This window comes from Nyctibius grandis, chromosome 3 (assembly GCF_013368605.1).
Source record: "Nyctibius grandis isolate bNycGra1 chromosome 3, bNycGra1.pri, whole genome shotgun sequence".
Classification (NCBI taxonomy): domain Eukaryota; kingdom Metazoa; phylum Chordata; class Aves; order Nyctibiiformes; family Nyctibiidae; genus Nyctibius; species Nyctibius grandis.
The window spans coordinates 2432533-2457082 of record NC_090660.1 but is presented as its reverse complement, the minus strand read 5'-3'; the positions used below and the strand labels follow the sequence as shown (position 1 = coordinate 2457082).

Here is a 24550-nt window from a genome sequence, read left to right as displayed (position 1 = left end):
AGAGTATTTAAAAACAAGGAATAAAGGAAAACAGGAAGAAAAATGACCTGCCACAGTCGCAATTTTGACAGTCTTTTGCTACTGCTATGTTTATGAATCTGCTTCTGAACCCTCATTCATGTCCTGGTCTCTGCTGACCCCTTTCCCTGCTCACGAGGCTGTACCCACAGCCCAGCTGTTGCTAGCATCTTGCCAAGCCCAGCTAGAGAAATAGGAGCACCTCACTAAACTGTGAAAACCCCAACAGCTTGCTAAAGAACCCGTGCTTTGAGGCCCTCACGCTGATCAACATCACGGGCCGTGCAAGGCAGGTGTTTCTGAAGTGTTACATGGCACCAATGGCTTCAATCCATCTCTCAAAGACTGAGAAATAAGTTCCTGCTTGAGCCCAATGTGTCCCTGCCAGAGAACCAAGGAAAGAAAAAAAAAAAAGACACCAAGACAAAACCCAAATCCAAACCATGCAAATTATAGCTGAATAATAAAAATCAAAATCCAGGCCTGCACCCCAAGTCCCCCTTGTAACAGAGACAGCTGGTTGCTTTCTAAACACCGCAGAACCAGCCCCTCTGTAGCTCCTAAATAACAAGAGTTTGGCAATAATTACCATGCACAAAGTAAAGGCCACTTATAAAACATCTCCATAAAAATATCTATTTATCTCTATATCTCTATTTATATATGTCAGTAAGAAGCTTCAGACTGAGCACAGCCCAAGCACTCCATGGAGGGGGTGGGAATCTACTTAATCCCCATGAAATGAAGTGCTCTTAGTTAAGGTTGGCATCCACATGTAGGATTAAGTCAGTCCAGATCATTTCCAGCAGGCTGCTGTTAATTAGCACTAGTCAAATTGGGCAGCAGGGTTGTCGAGGAGCTGAAGCCTTTCAGGAATATTGTGCCAAATCATAGTTGTAGGAGAGGAGCTCCCTGGACTCGGGCTGCTCGGCACGTGGCTCAATTCACTAGGACTGAAGATACTGGATGTGACACTTGCTCAGCCCACTGATGGGTCTTGATCCACTGAAGACCAGAGCGAAAGAAAAGATCCTCCTTACCAGTGTATGAGTGAGACTGACCACGCAAAGCAGATTTGTGGAAAGCCAAAATCTGTGCTTCAAAGAATCAATGGGAATCAAATGATGCCTTAGTCTTCTTTATCCAAATGATGCTGATCCCATACCTCAAGTAGGAGGAGGTATGGAAGTATGGAGCTTCAAAAGATCAGACACAATGCAGGAATTGCACCAGGGACAGTCTAACATCTCAGGTACTCCAAATACAGAAGCATTTTTTTCTCTGAAATGCTGGTCCACTGAAAAGAAAATTCTTTAATAACCAATGTTGAGAATTTTCTTGGATGTCCTAATAACTGAAATCTGTAAGAGTGCTGACTTGTTGCTCCTGTTGAGGCAGAACTTTAAAACTCCAAGAGACTAAAACCACTAGAGGCTTTTATAATGTCATTATTATTCTGTCCTCCTTCGGAGGCTACCAGACATGCCACAAAAGCACAAGGAAAAGGGATGGCTGAGGGTTAATTCTGACAACTTGTGGCCCTAAGGAAAACAGAAGCTGGCTTTTGCTAGACATTTATTTTAGTATCAATATCTCTTGGGAAGATTTGAACCAAGCAAAAGGAAGTGAGTACACTTAGTGGAATGAGGTGCAGCTGCCTTGTCTTCAGCCTCTTTTTGCCAGACGGTGCTGTGATTTTGGAACAAATACAAACCAGTTATAAAATAATGCTGCAGATGGCAGGAACCAAACTTTTACTTTCAGTCACTGAGTACTATAAACAGATAAAAACCAGCTGCAAATATAACAGATGGCAGGAATTTAGTGGCATACAACTCTCCCACTACAATAGTCACATTTTAGGAAGGTGAGAGGCTTCACCTCGGTCAAAGTAGCAAGGGAAGGAGTAGCTGGGAAGGAGTTTAAAGATGAAAGGTGATGAATTAATCAGTGAGAGGGTAAAGAGATGGAAAAAAAACCCAGAACTGTCAGCCAATTTCTTTCTGTGCTGGCCTTGGAGTGGTGGGCAGAGGGTTTGGAAAGAAGGAGACATTAGATGTGTATGGAGATCTCAGCCCTGTACCAGGAACTGTGTGACAAAAGGGACTTTAGGTTGTGTTTCAGGGTGTGCAGCAAGGGGAATGTCTCTTTGCTGCCTCGCCCTGTTGCAGGAGTTTATGTTTCACGGATAAAAATCTTGTTAGTGCAAGTTACACAAGTAAACTCTGCAGACAGACCTTGACTTCATAACATAAATAAGTTACAACTAGTTGCTGATACTGTGTCCAGTTCTTTATGATGGCAAACCATAGATTTATTTTTAAACGTTTATCCAACGGAGATTTTTAAGACAAAGCAGTACAGGGCTGTTGGGCCAGCTTGTGAATGATTACTGACTGTGCCAAGGTCAGATTCCTTCAGTGACACACGAACCAGAAGCGTGAGGATGCGCAGTTTAAAGAATAAACATCAGCATACAGGGCATGGCTACCTTGTCTTTATTCAGACAAGTTTATCTTACATATCTCCACATGGGTTTAAAAATATAATACATAGATTTGGCTGGTTGCTCCATTGCTAAACAAAGCCATGACTAAATGTAGGCAAGCTGTTGGGCTGGAAATTGTCCAGATGAAGACTGCTTCCACCTGATGTGAGTCATCTAAAGTTATTGCTTTCTGGCTGATTCAAGAGTTTGTTGAATTGCTCCAGTGACTCTTTCAGTCTGTCTTAAACAAGAGCCTGTTGGTAGCCTACAGCACTGAAAATGGAGTCAGCAGGGAAAAAACCATGACTGGACATCATCTACGCTCCCTGTCCCACAAAAGGTTGGACCAGAAGGTCTTGAGGTCCCTTCCAACCTGGACTGTTCTGTGGTTCTGCAAGATGGGGGAAAGGGGACAACAGACAGGGACAGTTGGCAACACATCTGAGAATTGTCTTCTGAGCAAGGACAGACCAGAGCTTGGGACTTGTGATTCTGTGCTCTCACCAGCAACCTAGAGCAGCTTGCTTAGGTTTCACATCTTCATCTGTGTTCTTGCAACAGCCTGTTTTAAAGCATGTCAAAAACTAGAAAACTCAAATATTTTGGCCCAAAAGGCAATACACACATGGTGGTATATAACTAGCTGCAGCACTGTACCTACCCGAGTCCCTCACTGGAGGACAAGAAGAAACTCTTTCTGGTATAGTTTATTGTTCAGCATGCTAAATATTCGCTCAAGTGGTTTCTGCTCTGGTGTCATTCCAGTTATTTACTTTCCTTACTTGTCAGAAAATGTCATCTACCCACCGTGACATGGGTTTTCAATCAATAAGAATTTCTTAGAGCAGCCCTTTGCTAGAATTCAGAATGCCAGTTGTTTAATATTATCAGAATAAATACCTCTAGGTTCTAATAATTAATACGGTGATAGCACATCTCTGACCCTTGGAGACAGCAGAATTAACGCTATGAAATCTGAGGAAATAACCATTTGCTATTCCCTGTTACATACCAAACATTAATCTATGGTACAACAAAAGGTACACACTTTTCTCTTATGGTGGTTGTTTAATCCAGATGATTTTCCAGTATGGAAGAAATAGCAGTGGGAGCATAAGTAGACATTATTGGCAGCTGCTGCATCACAGAAGGAATGGGATGCACTAAATTTGTTACTTGCTTCTATGTATCTTACCCCCTTTTCACAGAAGCAGTTCTGGTTGTGCTTTATATCATGTGGAATAATTGCTTAACGTTTCTCATATGATGTTTTGAAAGCAGAAAACTAGTCAAAAGAAACACTTATCTGAAAGAACCTGTTGATACCAAAATTCTCTTCTCTGTGTCACAGTGTGCAAGTATCAGAAGGGCTTTAAACTTGAACCTTCGCTCCCATCTCTTTGTTCTAGAGCTTTCCCATCTAAATGAAAAATATTCCTGTAGAAAGTGTGACTCTCCTTCTACAAGTTACAACAATCAGTACAAAGGAACTGTCAAAACATGGTCACAACAGGACTTTGCCACTATTATATTCCACTACTGTATTCCTTAATTCCATATTAAGGTCTTAGACAGGGCCAGGGCTTTGGGTTGGTGGTTAAGGCAACTCACACTGTAGACAGAGCAACAGGTTGGGACAAACACAGTCCCTCTGGCTTGGGTGGCTGTTGCACTGATGCTTCTTTGCCTCAATTTCACACTCTCCCATTCAAGTGCACTTTATAGTTCTTTTATAAAATGTTTCACATCATAAAAAGCTTTTTAAATCCTGATAAAGTACTTTATTAAAAGGAACAGACACAAGTCTGTGGAGCTGGGCATACATTTTTCATGATGCTTTCAATAAAAGGCTCACATTCATAAAGGAAAGGACAGAGCTACAGCAGCAAAGGAAGGCAAACCACCCACACTCAGCCATTTGTGGTGTGTAACTCTTGTGAAGCTGGCAATGCCACAGAGCCTGCAATAACACACGTGAGCAGAACTCAGGGCAAGCTGCTTGCTGCTATCTGCAAAGTGATCAGAAAGGGAAAAACCTCAGAAAGGCAGGAATTTCATTTCTACCAAAACCCTGCACTCAAACCCTTAGCCCACCTCAACAAGTACAGATCTACACTGCCTGAGATCCTCCTCCATAACACGTAATCAGGGCTGCCTGATGCAGGAGGAACATACTTGCACTTCAGCAAATCTTCCCTGGTTTTAGCACTGTATAACTGCATTCTGATGTCCCTTTTTTCATGTACTGTGGGTCTTGTCTTAAGAGGCCTTTCCAACTTCTGTCCTTTCCAAATTCATTTCCTGGTACTACTAGAGAAGGAAAAAATATAGACAATGATCAGAATATACAACGCACATGTTGTATATTTATATACAACAATATATAAACAGCTGTTAGGGTAATTAAAACTATTTCAAATTTCTTTTTTCGTTTTTTTTTGTTGTTTTTTTTCTTTTTTTTATTTACCAATCTGGTTTCTACTAGAACTTTAATTAAAAGGAAAGACATTCACAGAAGATATCAGGCGTACATACACGTTGTCCTTCTTTCATTCTAGTTTACATGCTGTTGCTTTTAGAAGGCGAGGTTTCTGTCTCATTTCTCTAGGATGGGTAATGAAATCTGATTAACAGAATTTAGGTTCCTCTTTTCCAAAATGACACCCTTTCAGGATCCCCACGCTTGCTGGAATGTAAAATTGTTCAAGGGAGAAACCACATTAAAAGCTATTGCTTGTCAAACTGAGATAGCTTCACATTTCAACAGATACCCTGGAAATTAGATGCATCTGCCATTGAAGGACACTGTTTTAATTAAAATGTAATTATTTACTAGACTCTTAAACTGAATTCTGATCACTGCAATAAACTTGTACATATACACCACTGCTTTGGCAGTCACTGAAATATTTATGATGACCATCCTTTCACATACATCATGCTACCTAGAGCATGATATTAAAATGCTGCCATACCTTTGAAGTGGTAACTGCTAGAAGAGATAGAGAAGGTATAAGACCTTCTTTTCTTTTAAGACAAGAAAAACACAAAGCAGAAATGCTCCAGTACCAATTAAAGACACATATTCCTATTTAATACTTCTGAATTTTCTATCAGTAAATATGGAATAAGCAGTGTGTGAAAGACTTGATTCAAACCCACCAGCTTGGATTGTGGATTTCCCCTTGGGGCTGGGTTGACATCAAAATTAGTTTTCTACCATTTTGGCTCTTTGGAGCTCCATGACTCATTACCTGGTGGTCTGTGTGTGTTGTGAATAAGGATCTGAAATATTGCTTACATTATTTCACTGAGAGCCCCAGGCTCCAGCCCAGTCTTGCTCACCCCAGTGCTGGTGGCAGTTCTGCCACCGATTCCTGTGTAATTTCTGCCTTTTAGAAACACAGTTGGGACACTTCGGTTCCCCAGTTGGTACAAGAAGCTACATTTTCCTGCGCAGTTCAAATAGGTGAAGCAGCTAAAAAGAGGTGATAAAAGACAGATGATTTTAATATTCTTTGGGGAAAGTACAGAGTTTTATAAAAGCACGATCCACTCTCCCCTCCAACAGTTCTTCCCACTACAGGCGTATGGATAGGACCTGTTAAACAACACTAAAAAAACCTGTTAAGCTGTTTTTGGCACAAATAAGAGTGGGAGAAGTAAACTATGGATGTTTCAACCTTCAATAATAGGCTTGCAGAGGAAGGAATCCTCAGAATTAGTGCTAGCAAAATATACAAGCTACTTCTCTGAGCCTGCTCCTGCTTCACTGCTAGGCTGTGGAGTGGCCACTGCCTGTAATTAAACATAAGCCATTAAACAAAGGAAATACAAAGCAGACAGGTAGGAATTCACCTACAGTTACCAAATGCCTATACAGAGACCAGCTGCTAGTCTACAATATTATGTCTAAGGTCCAGTTTAAGAAGAATCAAGAATTCTAATAATTAAACGGGTTTCTAGAGGTATGAAAGTGAGTGTATCATCACGAAAATAACGACAAGATTGAAGATTATCAACATTTTAACACAGCACTGATGAACTTCACATAAAGAGGTGCACGGTGTCCAGTCAATGGAGAGATGCAGATGCTTGCAACTTGATTTCAGAAATCTAAAACCTGTTTTTCAAACTTAGGACATGGAATTTACAACTATTGCTTGTGCAATGGTCAAAGGTTGTTTTCCAGAAATTCTTGATTAGAAGAAGAATTCTCCATTCTTGGTTGTGGGAGACTGGCTGGTAATCTTTTAGAAAATCAGTGAATAGATGTCACAGGCCTCACTACCATAACCCATACTCTCCCAGGGGTGGAAGCTTATCTTATGATTAAACAAGAATAAGGACTCATCTGCTTGATTAAACACAAGAGAGGAAAAGGTTAATACTGGAGGCAAGGCAAAAGACAGCAGAGCACAGGAGTGACAGAGGTGATTTTTATGCCTACCTGAACCCCTCTGCCACATAACGTTACCTGAGAAACCGTCATTTTTTTTTGAAACTGGCAACTTTTTTGTATGCTAATTCCAAATCCATAAACAGAAGAAATCACTGGGCTTGATTTGCGCTGATATCTATGTTCAGTGAATCCAGAAGAGGACTTTAGGATTCAACAAAATCCTTAAAATCCAAACTATCTGGTCTTGTCTGTCTGGCAAATTGTGCTTATAAATTTCTTGTCTGGTAAGACTCCAGTATTTTCTTCCTCCTCCATGATTTTTTTTTTAATTTTAAAGCATCGACTAGAATAATGAAAGATACAACCAAAAAGCTAAGGAAATTAAAGATGCCAGCACTGCTCAGGGTAGTAGATTGCAGATTTGGGTGAAAAATAAATCTTTCTTGTACAGAAAAACGGATTAAATCTGTGCACACTAAACCCAGCAATAGTAAAGATAAAGCAAATCAAGAGCATAAATGCTTTTAAAGGGAAATTCTTGGTATTGTTCCTGTCCTTTTAGCACACAGCAAACGCCCTGCAATACATTCATTCTGTTCCACTGCAAAAACTGTCCACTAAGGCCTCAAATTCCTCTCGAATCAGACCACTGAAGAACCACACTCCTCTGCAGAGTGTGTGTCATTGCCATCGAAGGATATTAGGTCTTCAGACTGCCCCTTTGCCTCCCCTGCTTCTCAGGCGACAGCCACAACCTCCCTGGTCTGAGAGGGGACATGGGGTGCAACGCTGCACTTGGCATTGGCCTTGCTATTCTTAAAAATGAAGAATTTTTAAGAATAATTTTAACAATATTTTTAATTTACTGTTGTTCAGGTAAATCTCTGTAACTCTCACATGTTTTCTGGGCTGGGTTTCCAAGCCTCCTTCGCCTCACCTCCCTGCCTGTGTGAACACTGCCAGCAGAGGCTTTCCTTGCAAAGGGACTGAAAGAAAGGATTTAAAGACTAAATCTCTATGCTAGAGTTGGAAGAAAATTATTATATGAAGCCTGTGGGTTCAAATGCATTTACTAGAGCTGTACTAGTATTTCTGTGACAACCTATAATAAAGAAACAGAAGCAAAGTCTGGCTCTAATTCCCTACTTATGCCTAAGTACAGTATATGCCAATATGCCACATGCAGAGCTGAGTTTAAACTGGCACATGCCTCAGGTCACCAGTCAGCCAAAGACACAGGAACAGACTAGGTCTACGGACTCACACAGCATCATCCTCCCTCAGAGACCAACAAAATAATGACAATAATAATAAAAAACCCCCCAAAGCTTCCTGTGCTTTATGATCGTCCTCTCTGGTAGTAGTAGTAGTCATAATAACAGTATTTTTACATTGCTGATGAGAATTGTATGCAACCAACAAAGTGCCTGGGTCAAGAAGATGGATCCTGCCAGGGTTGGCATGGGCTGATGAAAAACTGGCGAGTAAGATTTGCATTAATCTGCACCCCCCATCCCACCCCCAGCCCTGAACCCCCGCTTCAACGCCACCAACATGAACGGTGATACGGTCAAGGCGTGGGGCTGGGGACAGCCTGTGGGGAAGTGGCCAGCCACAAAGGAACACAACACTGGGAAGAAAGGTCTGCCACGTGTTCTCAGGACAGAACTACCCATGTCTTAAACAGCTTTTAAAAAATGTAAAAAACCAGCCCCGTTTCTCCTTGCGGGTATCCAGAACACCTCTAAACACACACACAAATAGACAGTTGTTACTGAAATTTTTAACTAACGCTGAAGCTGCAAAACTGCTCTTTGTTGTAGTTGTTTGGAGACGGAAGGGGCAATTTGCTGTAAATAAATATTAAAAAGTATTTTTTCTTAAATACTTGATTCTTTTTTTTCCCTCCAGTCTCAGTGGTATTTTCCTGTCACTTGCTCCTCCAGTTGTGCTGATCTTTTTACCATACGTGTGCTCAAGCGTCCGACGCAGAGTGTTCTCTCCCCGTTGCAAGAGTCATCCCAGTCCCACCCTGGCCCAGCTCGTCTCCCACCCCAGGCCCCGTCCCTGTGGGCTTAGATAAGCCATTCCTTCTTGCTCTCGTCGATGGTCTCCGTGAAGTTGGGGTCATTGTTCATGATGGCGGCGTCAGCGCTCTCGGCTGACTCTGCCCCTTTGGCCTCGTTGGTGTGGTAGGTTCCCTTGTGGCGGAACATGTAGCGGATGAGGAACACCAAGGTGCAGAGGATGGTGAAGATCACCACTGCGATGACACCTACACAAGAGGAGAAAAGAAAAGATGCCACTAGGAAGGAGAACACCTCCAGATTTTGACACAACGAAAGGATCCCACGACTCCTCCGAGCTGAGCCAAAGCTACCTGGGCAGTTAAACATCACCACAGTTGCTTAGTTTCCACTAGTCTAATATTTATATATAGTTTTTGCTACATACAAAATGTCACTGAGTGGAGCCTGCTAGTAACTTTCACCTTGTAGGTAAACTTCAACATTAATACCTACTTACAGACCATGAGGCAGAGGGTTCTGAGTGCTCACAAAACACGGGGATGAAATGGTAATACTTCTAGTATTGTAAGGTTTCAAAGTATTAAGGAAAAGTTTTAAGTAGTAATAAAAATATGAATTAAAAGGAAAAAATAACATAGCAAATCAAAACTAAAGCAACTAATCTAAACCTGGATATGGAAACATAGACCCTTGAGGGAACCAGGGAAAAGAAACAAGAAATTCCATTAGGCTGCGTGTACTGCTATACTCAGTGTTGCTTTACATGACAAAAACCACCACCAGTATGTCATTTTATATGCATTTGGAACTGATTGAAAGCTATTAGGCTGATCTTTTCATTTTTTTTTTTAAATATGCCTTCAGAATTTGATGCAGTGGCAAAGTTCTCCCAAGACAGTTATAACGCAACACTTCCATACTAAGGGACTGGGCAAATAAAATTGCACGTGTGTGTAAAATTACTCAGGATCCTTATTTCTGGAGGCAGCTGGCCAGAATATCTTCAATGAAATGCTAATTTGAGGTTCCAGCTCTGGTATTACTTAACATCACCTATCACACTGAATGGGACTCAAGTTGCAGCAGAACTTGGCCCCTAAAAACCAAGGCAGGATCACAAGGGATTTTGTCAAAGGTGGAGACAATAGTGTTTGACATAGACTCATGTTGAATCTGCAGTGACTGGAAAAGTGTCCTTGCCATTTCATATAAATTAATCACTCTTAACATAAGTAACTACTGCAAAGCAGCTCCCCACATGGATGCTTAATATGATTATGAAAATCAGTATTTTGATTTGGTTAAAACCGAATGTGAGGGGACAAACTAAGTGAGAACAAACCATTTCACTAGGACAACGTGCCTGAATGGACTTACTTACACAAATTTCTGTTTAACTTTGTTCAGGTGTAGTTTTCCCACACAGTCAGCTCTTAGCAAATAGCTTGAGCATTTTCCTAACTCATTTCAGCCATCACAGTCATACTGCGAAGTATCTTAGAAAAGTAGGCAGTTTTCCTACCTCCAATAATGGCAGAGTTTCTGTTAACTCCATCTCCTATAGCTTGACCGTTGTATGGGAAATCAGCGCTGGCTGTAAACAGGGAATTAAAGATTCATGTTGTAACAGCAGTGAAATTTCACACAGTAGTTCAGAAATACATCCAACACCCGCAGGTACAATTTAAAAGAAAATTGTGATCCCGAGATATTTATCAAAAGAAGAAAAGAAAAAAATCTTTCACTGTTATCTAATCCCTCGGAACTTCTTGCTTCCTCCTCTTAATAAAAGTAAAATTAAAATAAAGGAGGTATCCTTGGTAAGCATTGCTGTTAATACAGAATCACAGAATCAACCAGGTTGGAAGAGCCCTCTGGGATCATCAAGTCCAACCATTGCCCTGACACCACCATGTCAACTAGACCAGGGCACTAAGTGCCATGTCCAGGCTTTTCTTAAACACCTCCAGAGATGGTGACTCCACCACCTCCCTGGGCAGCCCCTTCCAATGGCTAATGACCCTTGCTGAGAAGAAATGCTTCCTAATGTCCAACCTGAACCTCCCCTGGCGAAGCTTGAGGCTGTGTCCTCTTGTCCTATCGCTAGTTGCCTGGGAGAAGAGGCCGACTCCCACTTCACTACAACCTCCCTTCAGGTAGTTGTAGACTGCACTAAGGTCACCTCTGAGCCTCCTCTTCTCCAGGCTAAACACCCCCAGCTCCCTCAGCCGTTCCTCGTAGGTCAGACCCTCCAGACCCTTCACCAGCTTGGTCGCCCTCCTCTGGACTTGCTCCAACACCTCAACATCAGAGACTTGCTCCAACACCTCAACATCTGCTTTAAACAGAAAAAATCTGTTTAAAGCAGAATTTGGATGGTCGTTTTGGTTTTAACCTCCAGAAAACACCACAGAGGCTTTTCAAACGCAATCTCATCAATTAAACCTATCGTCAGCACTTTCTTTATAGTCAGACACAGCAACTAGACACTGCAGTGACTAAGCAAGCCCAGAGAGCTGGGTGAGGGGTTGCAATCATTCCCTTCTTTGCCACTGGACTATGGCATTGATTTTGAAATAGAGAAAATGTTGTTAAAAGTACTTAACTGAAGACAGTTAAAATAATCAAGGATATGAATTACTTCTTAGGTCAGTATTTAAAACTCATCTGTATTTTCCTTCCTTGATGGATTAGGTGATATTGTATTAAAGTAATCAGTTGCCTTTACATTCTGTTAGCATGGAGTAAAATCCATAATCAAGTTCCTTTTGTACCGTGAAGCAGCTGCACAAAAGAATAATGGCTTCAGCTTGCCACGTGGCCTGAAAAGAGGTTTGGGGCTAGAGCTGCCTTCTGTGTGCCTACTCTGGGGGAGAGTCGAGCCAGCTGTGTGTTGAGCACCAGTTTTTGGCTGGTCGCCGGGGGACAAACAAGAGAGCGTTTCTCAGGGCTCGGTGGAGGGGCCTGGCCAGCAGGTTTTGCCAGCAGCACTTGTGCCTTTGACATTTGTTGGTGCTCTGGCTTCTGAAAACAGCATTTCTGCACCTCTCAGGCTAAAAAATGTAAAAGATAAATAAATACCTGATTCTGTATCAGTGGATTGTGCTCCAAAGAACCTTACTGTGCAGGACCATGAATGTTTCCTACAGAGACGTTTTGGCACAGGGTCCATAATATTACCCTTGCAGTGCTGAAAGGGAAGGGCTGGAAGTAGGAAAATAAACCCTAACTTTAAACCTGCCCTCCCTGCACCTCAAGGAAAATCCTAAAGCCAAGTAACACTATGTAGAAAAGAATAAATTTGCCAAATTGCAAGGAACTGCTCTCTGCCATTCTAACCCAAAAGAAGGCCCCTCACCATAGGAGCAGCACCACAGGCAATTAACAAGTTCTACCGCTTGCCACTTGGTTTGGAGCTGCTCTCCTGTGTCCTCACACAACAAATCTTAAAATCAGCAATGGTCACAGTTCCCTTACAACTGAATACTATATTTTATCTTCTTTTAAAAGGTTGTTTCAAACACCACGGCACTAGTGAAGCGTGAAGAAAGAGGAAAGCTGCTGTTCCTGGCAGCATGATCCCTCTCAAGCTGCGTCATCACAACAGGTATGCTACAAAGGATTCCTGGCAGATGGAAGACCACGGCTTCTGATGTCCAACAGTCACCGAAGTACACTGCAGGATAATGAAGAACATGAAGAATGATGTGAAGCTACATCCTTGATCTTGTCTCAGAGCTGCTGCTAGGACTGGACCCGATGCCTCTGTCCAAAGCTGCTTTCCATTGCATCCAGTCATCATACAAACTCAGGAGATGTCCACTGGATCAACAAGCAGATGTGACTCAGTCTGAGACTCTCATCTCTGACAAAGAGAACATGTGTCTTGGGGCAGGGGACAACCTATTTCAACAAGAGTTCACCATCAGATTGGGTAAGTTGTGCCCTGCTGCAACTGCTGGAAAACCAGGAGTGCTGTAGTGCAAAAAGGAGCTTAGATGTTCACAAATATTTTTTTAAGCACCTATCGCAGTGTTGGCAGATACTATCGCCATAATTCATGAATTCCTGTTTCCACTACTCTTGTGACAGCAGGAGACTTGCTTTTATATTATGGTTTTGTTTTTTTTTTTTTACTGAAAAAATGTATCTAAAATCTCAGTCAAATAGGGGGGGTTACAGAATACCTTTTGCTGCAGAAGTGTCTATACCAGTTTTTTACTGAATATATTACTACAGATGGAAAGAGGAAGAAGAAAAGAACTGATCACTTTCTTTTTAGGTGGAAGTTCCCGTGAAATTCTTCTGGGCAGCAGTACCTTCTCGAATGATCAGAAATAACTACAGACCAGAGGCCTAAGAACTGCAAAAGGGTAACTCCTGCCACAGCAATTAGGCAGAAGAGAACGTATGAGGGCACATTCCTTGACCCTCCAAGGTGAGCCTAACAACAGAGTAATGTCACCAACAGGCACCAAGTGCAGGTATTTCAGACAGCAGTTATGTCATTCAAACAGTGGTGATTCATCTCTGATCTTACTATGGTCACATTCCTTGGCAATATTAAGGATTAAATATTAAGAATCTTAATATTAAGATTCTTACTTCCATCGCTGTTGCAATTCAGGAACTATATGGGGAAGGAACACATTAGAGGAGGCTGACAAAAGGGCAACAGCAATACTGATACTCTGGCAAAAGGACAGAAAACTACAAAGTGCTGTTCACAGGTTGTAAAGAGTAACTCCTAAAATGTTTTAAAATGACTGTTCAGATAAAATTAATATTGTTACTAGTGACTCTCATGTTTCATGGAAATCTAAATCACAGTGGCGTAATGACTAGCTTGCATGGCTATAATATGCAGATGAAGTACAGGGTGAGTTGCTAATGGACAAGTGTGTGCTTTCATTTCTCTGTCACAGCTGGGAACACCTCTTTCCTATTCAGATTCTTCCATTATCACTGTGACATTAATTCTAACTACGTGTCTCAGCGAGCCCTTTGGCACTGCCTGATACTTGTACCTCGACAGCTTCAAATCATGACTTGCCAACAGCAAGTAGGTGCCACAGAGCTGCAGTTACTCATGTAGTTACCCTGCAAAGCCCCTCTGGACAGCAAGTGGGTTGTGAAATGTAGTGTAAGGGGGGTGTCGGGAAGATACTGCAGGAGTTTTGGTCTCCATACTGTAGGAGTATGTAAGGACCTGAGTAGTAGGAGTATGTAGGAGTATGTAAGGAGTAAGTATGTAGGAGCTGACGCCATGAATAGGGCTATTCAGTTTTCCTTTACTACCTGGTTGCTTTCAAACAGCTGATTCCCATCTGGTTTGGGGACTGTACTGGAAATGTTTCCTTACCTTAGGAGCTTTTTCTGACTCTCCCCTAGGTTTCTCTGAGGATCCAGGGTCTCACTTGTGTGAATCAAAACATGAAGAACAGAGCAAAGAGCTTTTTAGTCTGTCCTGGAAAACAGTTACATATTGGCCCAAGAGATGTGCTGCCAGTTCCCTGCAATCCTCTGCTCACGCAGCTGTGGCACAGAGTCATCTGTGGCTTACGAACATCACTTCATCTGGTTCCTTTCCAGAATCCAAGCTGGGTGATGCTGCTCTTTGCACCCCATCATCCCACAGCAGGCCATCAGGCTTGCTTCAAACACCATCATCCTGAAGCTAACTTACATAAAAGGACACAGCATACTTTGTTTTCTCTTTCTTTCATGGGCTGCTGTTTACAAGCACAGAGTAAATCTACAGTCTCTGAACTTATGTTTTGCACTTTTCAACTTTCTGCTATTAGTCTTAGGGTAAATGAGGTTAAGGGAACTTTGCAGCACCGAAAAGGGTGATTAAAGACTGACTGCAGGCAAAACCCATGTTTTGGCCATCGTTTTAATGACATTCGAAATTTTGGATGACCACAAAAATGCAGGAGACCTACCATCACCCAGCACACTCATTGCCACAGCCAGCTGCAATACAGCAGCACTTACTGAATGGAAAGGGGAGATGGGACTAGATAAACAGACCATAATTAGGACTAGATGTTAAAGATGACAGATGTGGTTGATTTAACAGAGGGAATGACAATTTTCCTTCATTCCAGTAGGTGTGATTTTGCATCTGCCATTTTCAGAGGGAGAGTTTTTACAATGGATCCCACACGAGAGCCTTTTGCAAATTCAGAAAATTGAAATGCAAAATGACGCTGTTAAAGTAGAAAAGTGGTCCAGAAAGTGGGTGTGGGCAAAGAAATGAGCAAAAGGCTCTTCAGTAAAGGCAAGGGGAAAACCAAAACCAAACGGGGACACTTCTCAGCTAAAGAGAAGTACTGAAAAGTAAAAAGTAAAAGGCAAATCTCATTTTGACACACACTACTAGGAGTGTTACATATAAGCTGTCGGAAGCAATTTTTTTAACTGAACTTTTCTACTGAGTGGGCAAGTCTTAGTTAAAATACACCAGACTACAAAGGAAGATACAGTTTAGATTTGCTCCAAAAAAAGAAGAGTGGGAGTGATCACGGATCTAAAACAAACAATGAATGAAATGCTGGAAATTGAGTTTGTTCAGCCTAGAATTAACACGTGTTGCAAGGCTGCTGTGACCTTTCAGCTTTACAGATGTCCACAATTTTGAGAGGTATTCTCCCATTATTAAGATCAGTTGGGTTTTCACACAAATATGAACCAGAGAAGCAACCAGAACAACTGGATCTGGTGATCACAAGGTATACAAAACCCTTAGCAATCAAGACATTGATTAAAAGTAGAACAGTAAGAGAACAAAATAAAAACAAAGATGTAAACTCCTTCTTCCTAAGTCTATTTTGCAGCCAGGCATCCAAGAATTGAGCTTGCAAAGAGAGCAAACACTCACTGATACCTCAGGATTTTGAGAAAATGACACTAGACCCATTCACTAATCTATTTCTTTACAGGACCATAACACAGAGGCAAACAAAAGCAAGTTCTCTGGCTGCGTTTCGTCAAATCATGTCAACTCTGCTGGTCAGGTGAGACTCTATTGCTACGGTTTGAAATTACAGAGCACTCCTTATTACAGACTCTATGCACAGCAACTAATTGCTGGACTCTTGATAGTAGAAACTAATGTGCAGTCACACACTCCCCTTCCTGAAGGGACTGGTTTACAAGAGAAACTCATTAGAGTTTCAGAAATGATGGAACAGGAGTAAACAACTCTATTACACAGGCCTACATCGAAGGGGAATATCGCAGCCCGTAGACTCCTGTCGCCCTTTCTTGCTCATCACACTGCCTGTGCCCATCCCACCCACCGCTCTCCTCCTGAGTGTGGCTCCATGAAGAGCTCCCATGACAAGTAAACAACAGCAATTCAGAAAAAGAAGAAAACAAATCTGAAGCAGTATTAAAAATGCTGCATCTTTTTACGCTGCCAGGGCAAATTTTGTATTGAAAGTTCCTTTTTTTTTTTAATACATCTCTTTTTTTTCCTACTTCTCCAAGCTGAAAAACAGAGAAAGGAGGACAACTACCCCTGCTTCTGCTTTTCTAGGCATTTGAGAGCAGATGCTGTCGGAGGACTGTTTAACATTAAACTCTGTTAACAGATACGTAAAGTCCCACTCACATCAGCTTAAGCACAGAACTGAGAATTTAGCTGAAGTTATTTTTAATATTAAACACTTCCAAGATTTAAAAAAATACCCACACTTACCTAACCACAAAATATTTAAAAGATATTATTAACCATATTGTTTGTAAAAGGTCATTTTTGTTCTACCATGAACAAAAGGAGTTTGTTTGGGGTGACATTTTCCATGTCAATAATGATTGACATGGGGTCAATCGTTATTCTCTGAATTTTTAGGGATGCCTCAACTGTAACGTTAGAGGGTTACAAGTATATCCCTAGATGACCTATTTTTCTGTCTTTATGGAAATAGAAGTCTTCACAGTCACAGACTTAATATTTTTTTTGGTGCGAGTTACAAGGTATTGGAAAAAGTACCACATAGCAATTCTGAAACTACCAGAATTGACGTGCAGCTTAGAGGAAAAATTAGGGATTTTCACTTTAAAAATGTCCTCTTCTTCTCTCTGTAGCCAATAATGCAAATTATTTGGAACATGAAAATCTGAACATTGAATCCAAATCCATCAATTTCTTCAATATGTTGCAAGCTTCTTGTCTGGGAGGGATAGGGAGGAAACAAAACCAGAAAAAAACCTTCATAAATGATGAAAAAGTCCTCCAATTATTTAAACTAGGTTTTGTTAGGTATATTCTGTTAGATCAAAAACATTTTGAAGGGTTGCTTTCTTTTTTCCTAAGATTTTTTCACTAAATCTCAAGTGTTGATGGAAAACACAAAACCTATGTTTTTACATTTTTGCTGAGAAGGGTCTCCAATTGTGTCTTTTTATTCCAATGTGAAATGAGTATAAATTTAAAAATCCTCTGAAAAATAGAAATAATTAGTAGAAACACTGTCCTCTGAACAGCCCTTCTGTATGCAAACACCTGGGACAGTGTGGGAAATCAAGTGGGGATTATAGAAGAAAGAGTTGGTGGACGTTTCTTTCTTTTGGCCTTATAAAGGAAGCTTCCTAGCAAAGGGACAGAAAAACTTGTGCCTTATTAGCAGACTTGGAGCTTAAACTCCCCCAAATCAGTCCTGGCTGAAATACAAACCAGGGGAAATATTCCTGCCCTGTCTGTTGGGATGAGTTAGGTGATTCTCCCCTGCTTTCCCCACATATGGTCATTTCCCAAGAGTAAGTTTTACACTTTCTTTTGCACAGAGGCAAATAATTGTACAAAGTAGTGGGAAGGCAAGACCAAAGCACTTTTTAAATTTAATAACTGGTACCTGTATACTACAGAATTTTCTTCCCTCATTTTAAAAGGAGAGCAGACATTTAGGATCACTTTCAGACTGTGTTTATCTGCAGTTTGAACTTCAGCAACTTCTGTCTCCGAAGGAGTACTTTGAACGTTTGCTCTGCTGATTTTCCAATTGATTTGCAGCACATTAGAGCAGCCCCATCCATCAAAGACCTAAACTCATCTATCTTTTAATTCCTGGTAGTAACATCTGTCCGACACTGGTCTCACTATGACTCCAGACAAGAACTGCTAGTGTATTAGTCATGCTGGCCTAAGCTATCACTTTCATGAAAATTTTATGGGCAGTGCTTACATTTCACCTGTTAAGGAAGACAAACAAATACTTCCTTTTATAATTAATGTAGAATCTGAAACGCTTCAGTGCTCTCCAAGGAACAGTAGAGTTAAGTGCTGATCAAAGCCTAGCTGTATATAGCTAATCGCTGGTAATGGACCCACAGGGAATACTTGAAAGAAACAAAAAAAAAAGGATAAAAAAATCCAACCCAATGAACAAGAATGCCAAAGATGCCTGTAAACTTATGACAGATACAAAAAATGAGGAAAAAAAAAAAAAGATGGACTCTATTAATTGAGATCATTGGAAGAAAGGGCTTCTCAGCCAGGATATGAACAACAAGATCAGGTTTTGCACTTTCAGTGTTCATCAACTTATGAAAATAGAAAGGCTTGGACTGGGGATGAGGAATGGGTCAGACTGGAGAGTTTAAATCTAAAATAAACTTTAATAGCTGTGATGACCTGACTGTAGACTAGAATAACCTCTTACAAGGGAAGTGAAGTGTGCTTCAGCCTGAGGAAAGGAAAAAGAAGGCTTTACTTCACACGAAGTGCTCAGACATCTAAACACTTCCTTCTCTACTCCATTTTCTTCCTAATTTATGCCACCCCTATATTCCTAGTTAAAGTTAGTACTTATGGAAAACACTCCCTTTTTAATATTACTACCTTCTTGTCTCGACATTAGGTAGCAGCATTAACATTCAAATCACTGCTTATGAAATAGCTACAATACTGGTCTCTCAATGAATGCCAGAAGAATTTACAAGCTTGGCAGTCTGTCAGCTGTCTAATACACTAGACAGAGTGTCAGAAACTTCACACTGAAATTATATATTGTTACAGATAAGAGAAAGCTATGCATAATTGTATGAAGGAGCTAGATGAGACTGAGGGAGGCATTTTTATTGCCAATCAATAGAGAGATTTACAGTAATTCAAGCACCATAATTAAGCCCTTTAAGGATGAAGCACTGACTGTGCCAAATTTCAGACAGATGCTCTTCCTAGTTAGCTGCTCGATAGGGAGGAGAAAATAGAAACTGTTGCATCTCAATGTTTACCACTTACCTTCTTGCCTGCAAGAAACACTCGGTGCTTAGAAACCGAGCTATGAGTTTCTGCTAGACTTACTCCCTGACTGACTGAAAAAATGCCACCTTCTGGTTTGAAAACAACTCAGGTCAAGGCCATGGACTTCTGAGCCAATATTTATATTGGGAGAATTGGGGATGAATGCTCGTCACTCTCAGCAGAGGAAACTTGATCACAGAAATGCACCAAAATCTGGCAGTGGAAGAATCTGTCGGTCCAGAGGGCAGGTTGCAATCTTCCATCTCTTGTATAGGAAGTATAAATATTAGACTAGCTTACTGGCAGACAAATGTTTACATGCTATGTTAATTAAAAACAACTACCTTGAGTGATCCATAACTTCAAAGAGAGAACCTGGCCTCATTCTCTGATTGCAGTATAAGTAACTAATCCTGTTTGCTATGCTTGAATAAGGTGGAGTGTCATTTTATTCTAGCAACTGCCTTCACATCTATTTCTAATTTTGCTGACACCTAGGAGATCAAATTTACACGTGTAAGGCTGCATCATGAACAAAAGCTGTGCACCTCTTCTGCCCCACCTGCTCGACTCGCTTGCCACTTGCAGAGAGCCCAGAGAAGTGACCCTGCTACCCTGCCATCCCTTAGAGGAGAGAGTGAGTGCTGTGTCACACGTTACCATTGATTTTAATCCTCCTGCTGTTGGATTCACTGATGCGTACAGGACTCTTTCAATGTCTGTGGCCAGAAGAAGACCCTTTTGTTCATGTGTTTGTAACCTAAGACCATGCTGAGGTCTGAATTGTTGCCCTCCAGCAAGTAACGCCTTTGATCCTTCCTTCCCACTGCGCTGCGTGTAATAAGTCCTTGATATACCCATACAACCCTCTGAGATGTGGGTACCAGTGGTCAAGAGGGTGGGATGGCAACCCGACCCATGGCATCTGTATCCAGAAGGTGACCTTCAGCACTGGCACCAGCAACACACGAGTGACACTTTCTCTTAGTCCAGAAATCGACTGCTATCTTTCGCTTGACAAAGATAATTAGTTGGCCAATTAGGTGAGCATGGATCATATGGCCAGTATTCAGCCCTCCCACTCTCTTCTCCTGCCACTGCTTGTTAAAGGAAGAGGGATGAATTTGTAACAAACAGGGAACTAATCCTGCAGGAGACCATTTTCATGTTGACGACAGTGTTGCATGTCTTCATACGGTCTTTTGCCAGACATGCTCAATAGAGGTTTCAAAGTAAGCTGTAGATTCTCAAAAGGCAAGGCCTTTCACCTTTTACAAAAATAAAGAGCTTTTAGGGTTTAAAAAAAACCCTAAAAACTTTTTTACAGTCAGAAAAAAAGTCACACCACTTGGAAGAACACCGCAGATGTAGCATTTAATCTTGCTTCATTTAATTCTTAATATGTTGAAGTTGGGCGTGGGTTTAACTAAATCCCATGTTAAATACTCTAGATATCAACATTTATTCTGTTGATACTCAGAATAAATGCATCTTGCAGCTACATAGTGCCATGGCAGCTCAGAGGTGCTAAAGCATGGTTTGTCAACTGATTTGTTGTTTGATTTTTGTCAACAAAAAAACCTTGCCTTTTCTGGGATCTCTTGCTTTTACTAAATTCAAGATTGGGTGCTTTGGAAAGCTGGAGCACATTTTACCTAAAATGGGAAGGTACTTACATGTAGTAGGTTTTCTTTTATCCTTTTTATATAAATACGAAAAGTTTGGAAGTTAAACTTAATTAGCAAACTGCAGAACCTTTACCTCAGATAAAAACATCCACAAACTGAAGAACCTCACCCCCCTAATACGCATCTTCTGATTTTAAGAACAAGACATTTTAGCTGTGGGAGTTTATTTACTAGAAAAATAATCATCTGTTTGGTCTTTTGTTTGCTTCTCTACAATGAGCAACGTGTCAGTGACATACATCTTAGCTAATTTGAACTGAGAGATATTAACAAACCCTTGGTGATTAGCTTTTTCTTTTTACATACGCTACAGTAATAGAACTATATTGATGATCTGCTTGGTTTTGATTATTGACTTTTTTTTTAAATCACCAGATTTTTCATTCTAGAAAAGAATGACTTGTTGAATTCCCGTGCTTCATCACCACCCAGAAAGGATCGCCATAGCAACAGGAGAAGACTACTAGGCATTGTTAAGACTACTCACAAGCTGAACAAGGTAACGGTTTAAGATAATGTCCCAGTAGCACGGCAAAATGCCAGCCAGGGGTGGGAAGGAAGGGAAGCGCCATTTTTACAATGACAAAGAAATTTAAAAAGAACTAATATTGTAAATGTGAAATACGTGTGAATTCAAGGCTGATGGAAAGTGCAAGACAATGAATCAAGAAGCTGTGTGGCCCATTTGGTTGGGGAGCAAATCAACCAGGTTTCTTACTGCTGAATCCCTGAACTTGTCTCTAAGGGTCAACTGCAAGTGACTGATGTGTGTCTTTATGATTTTTCCCTCTGTCAGGGCATTCAAAATGTTTTGCACCTAGCAGGAGGTGTCCACACAGTAACTACATAGATGAGTTTAAGGCAAACATTTCATGTAGGTCACCTGTCAGGCAGAACCTGCTTAACATCTAGTAATTATCTGTAAGGTCTGATCCAGCACTGCAGTTTAGAGATGAAAGGATCACTACATTTGCCTCCTGGTGTATCTGTCCTATTCAGACACTTATCTTTAATCCCCTCCTACAACATTTTTCAATCCTCAAAGTTCAATTCCACAGTATTTGAGAAGCAAAGCTATAAATCTACACTTAAAATATGAATCAAGATGAGCGCAGAGTATGTCACTGAATGACATTTAAACCATATAATACCTGCCACAAATTTTTTCCTGGTTTTCTCTTTTCACTACAAACCACCCATCCTCAACTTCCATGTTTTGTTAAGATCTATTTAAAGTGAAATAGGTGACATAACAATAAAAATTACAGATAAAAACATGTATGAAATGAGAAATCCTGTACCTAGTTGCTGCTGTTTTCAAAGCCATCTTCTTTGCAACCGTTTCTTTGTGGCAGAGTGCATGTGGCTTTTGCTTTAGCACCTCTACAAGTGTTCCTGTGAATTTCAAAAGAGCTTTTTTGTCTTCACTCCTTCAGCCCTTTCAGTGAAGGAGTAAATTCACACTGACAGTACTGACACTATTCCAGCTCTGAAGCCAATGGGAACCATCGCTTACACCTCTGATTTTTCCACTTTCTCTTTCAACACAATTCCTGTTGCAAAGTCTTCTAGTAGGGTTTGGAAAACAAACAAATCCTCCGTGCAAACTGCCAATTTGCTAATGCAAAGTGACACTAAACCCAAACGTTTTCATTTACCAGTCATCAAGATCATCTGTGTGTGAGATGACCTACAGCATATATTTTTCCTGAGACTGAAACACAGCTAGCTGTGTCAGACCACCAGAGATACTGTTACAAAGACTGATTTGTTCCTACCTGATACCGATAAATGAGTTGCTGCGATACCTCCTCTTTGTATCATGGAAATGTCACCCAGAAGGTCAGGAATTGTTCACCCACACCTGAATGTCCTTTCACTCCTGCCCCAGTGAAACATCACTCCCTTGCTGTGAGATTTCTTTCTACCGTAACTCACCTGACATTGTTGCTCCCTTCAGTGTACAGCAGTCCCTCGCTACAAGTCTTTAAAGCAATATGAACTTTTTCCCTCTACTGCTCTGGAGCACTGGAGAGGACAAGAGGGGGTGTCCCTAGGTCCCAGTCCTACTAAAGCTTCTCATCACCAACAATGAAAGTGGATCACTCGCACTCTGCCTGTCCATGACTGAAACAGTCAAGTCCAGCTATGGCAATAAGATTTTTTTTTAGGGGGCAGAAGTTAACAGACAGCTTGAGCCACCCTGATTGTATGCTCTGTATTCCCTGATATCCTTCATGCTGGCTCCATGACCAACGTAATTCAGGAGAAAATGTATAAATTCGTAATCTGACAAGTGAACAAAGTTGAATCAACTCAGCAAAAGTTTCCAAGACGAGACTGAGCTAACACAAGGACAAGCATAGTAGCATGTGGCAAGAACAAACAGGACCTCCCTCTTTTAAAACCAGGAGGTATTAGGAACAATTCAACTATCCAGAATAAATCCCACCATAGTCTTTTACTAGCTTGCAGTCAAATTATCTGCAGGAAAAAGAACCCAACCAAAATTAACAACGAAAACCCATTAGCTGCACAAGATTCACAGCAGCAGTGCATCCTCAAGATGTTTATGGCACAGTTTTTAAAGACATTATCCAGCGAGGTATCCTTCAGGAAATGTCCTTTTATAGAGTACAGGAGCACAGAACATAACCTTCAGGTACAAACTAACCTATTAATTCCAGAGAAAAAAGGGACTACTAATTTTGTGATGAAAAAATTCAAGTAGGAGACTGCATGTTATAAACAGGGAAAACAAGTATTGAAATCTTACAATGGCATGGCAGCAAATGACAGGTTTTAGAGCATGATACTGCTTGTACAGATGTTTGGGACCCTCAGCCCTGGAATATCTGCCTCTCCTTACAAACCTCAGTCCTATTTCTCCACTGAAGCAGAGCTGAAAGGAAATGTTGCAAGGAGTTGTTTGACATTACAAGAAAAAAATTAAGCCAAAACCCAAAGGTATGACCTTGCCACATACTTCTAAGAAAAACATATATACCTGTCCCCTCTCATATAAAAACTGGCAGATAGATGCATCCCCAAACACAACAAGCGAAGACTAATAGGTATCAAAATCATTAGGGACCCAGTTTTTCCTCTAGCATTTTAATTTTATACCACTGTAAACCCATCAACTTTTCCAGGACAGGTTCTAATTCACACTACTACAAGCAAAATCAGAATGAGGATAAAATACACAAGAGGGGTCAACGTACACCTGACCCTATAAATCTAAAGAGAAGATTTTTTTTTTTTTTAAAGTATTTATCTCACACCCAAGAAGCAAAATAGAAAAAAACCCTAAAAATGTAGGCACAACGTATACTTTCAAAGACTGTCAGTCACAAAACAGGATGAGATTGCTGGGATCAGCAAATTGTTTTGGCTTTCCAGCATTTTCAGCATGAGATGAATGCAATCATGACTAATGGGATTTCCCATTAGGTGTGGCCTAAGGAAAGCAGACATTTCAGAAAACAAATCAGCACTTTTATATAAATATAATTGTCCCTAAAATTAATTTACTTTTTTTGAATGAAGCTGACTGTAATATACTCACTTATTGGGAATACAGCATAAGAAATGCTACTGTACCTTCTTTATCTGTGCTTGCAATATTTTGCTGACTACATACCCAATACGACAGAGAAAGTACTATTGCAG

The 24550-nt window shown here is 40.8% G+C and overlaps 1 protein-coding gene across 1 annotated transcript in view; it reads right to left on the bottom strand.

Annotated features, from left to right (window-relative positions):
• Window positions 1-5567: 5567 nt before the first annotated feature.
• Window positions 5568-24550, bottom strand: part of CNTNAP2 (contactin associated protein 2) — a 974788-nt gene continuing 955805 nt past the window's right edge. The window contains exons 23-24 of the mRNA XM_068395817.1: window positions 10461-10532; window positions 5568-9183 (exon numbers count right to left, since the gene is read on the bottom strand). Of these exons, the coding sequence (XP_068251918.1) occupies window positions 8984-9183; window positions 10461-10532 (272 nt within the window). The 3' untranslated portion in view covers window positions 5568-8983. The remainder of the gene's footprint in view (window positions 9184-10460; window positions 10533-24550) is intronic.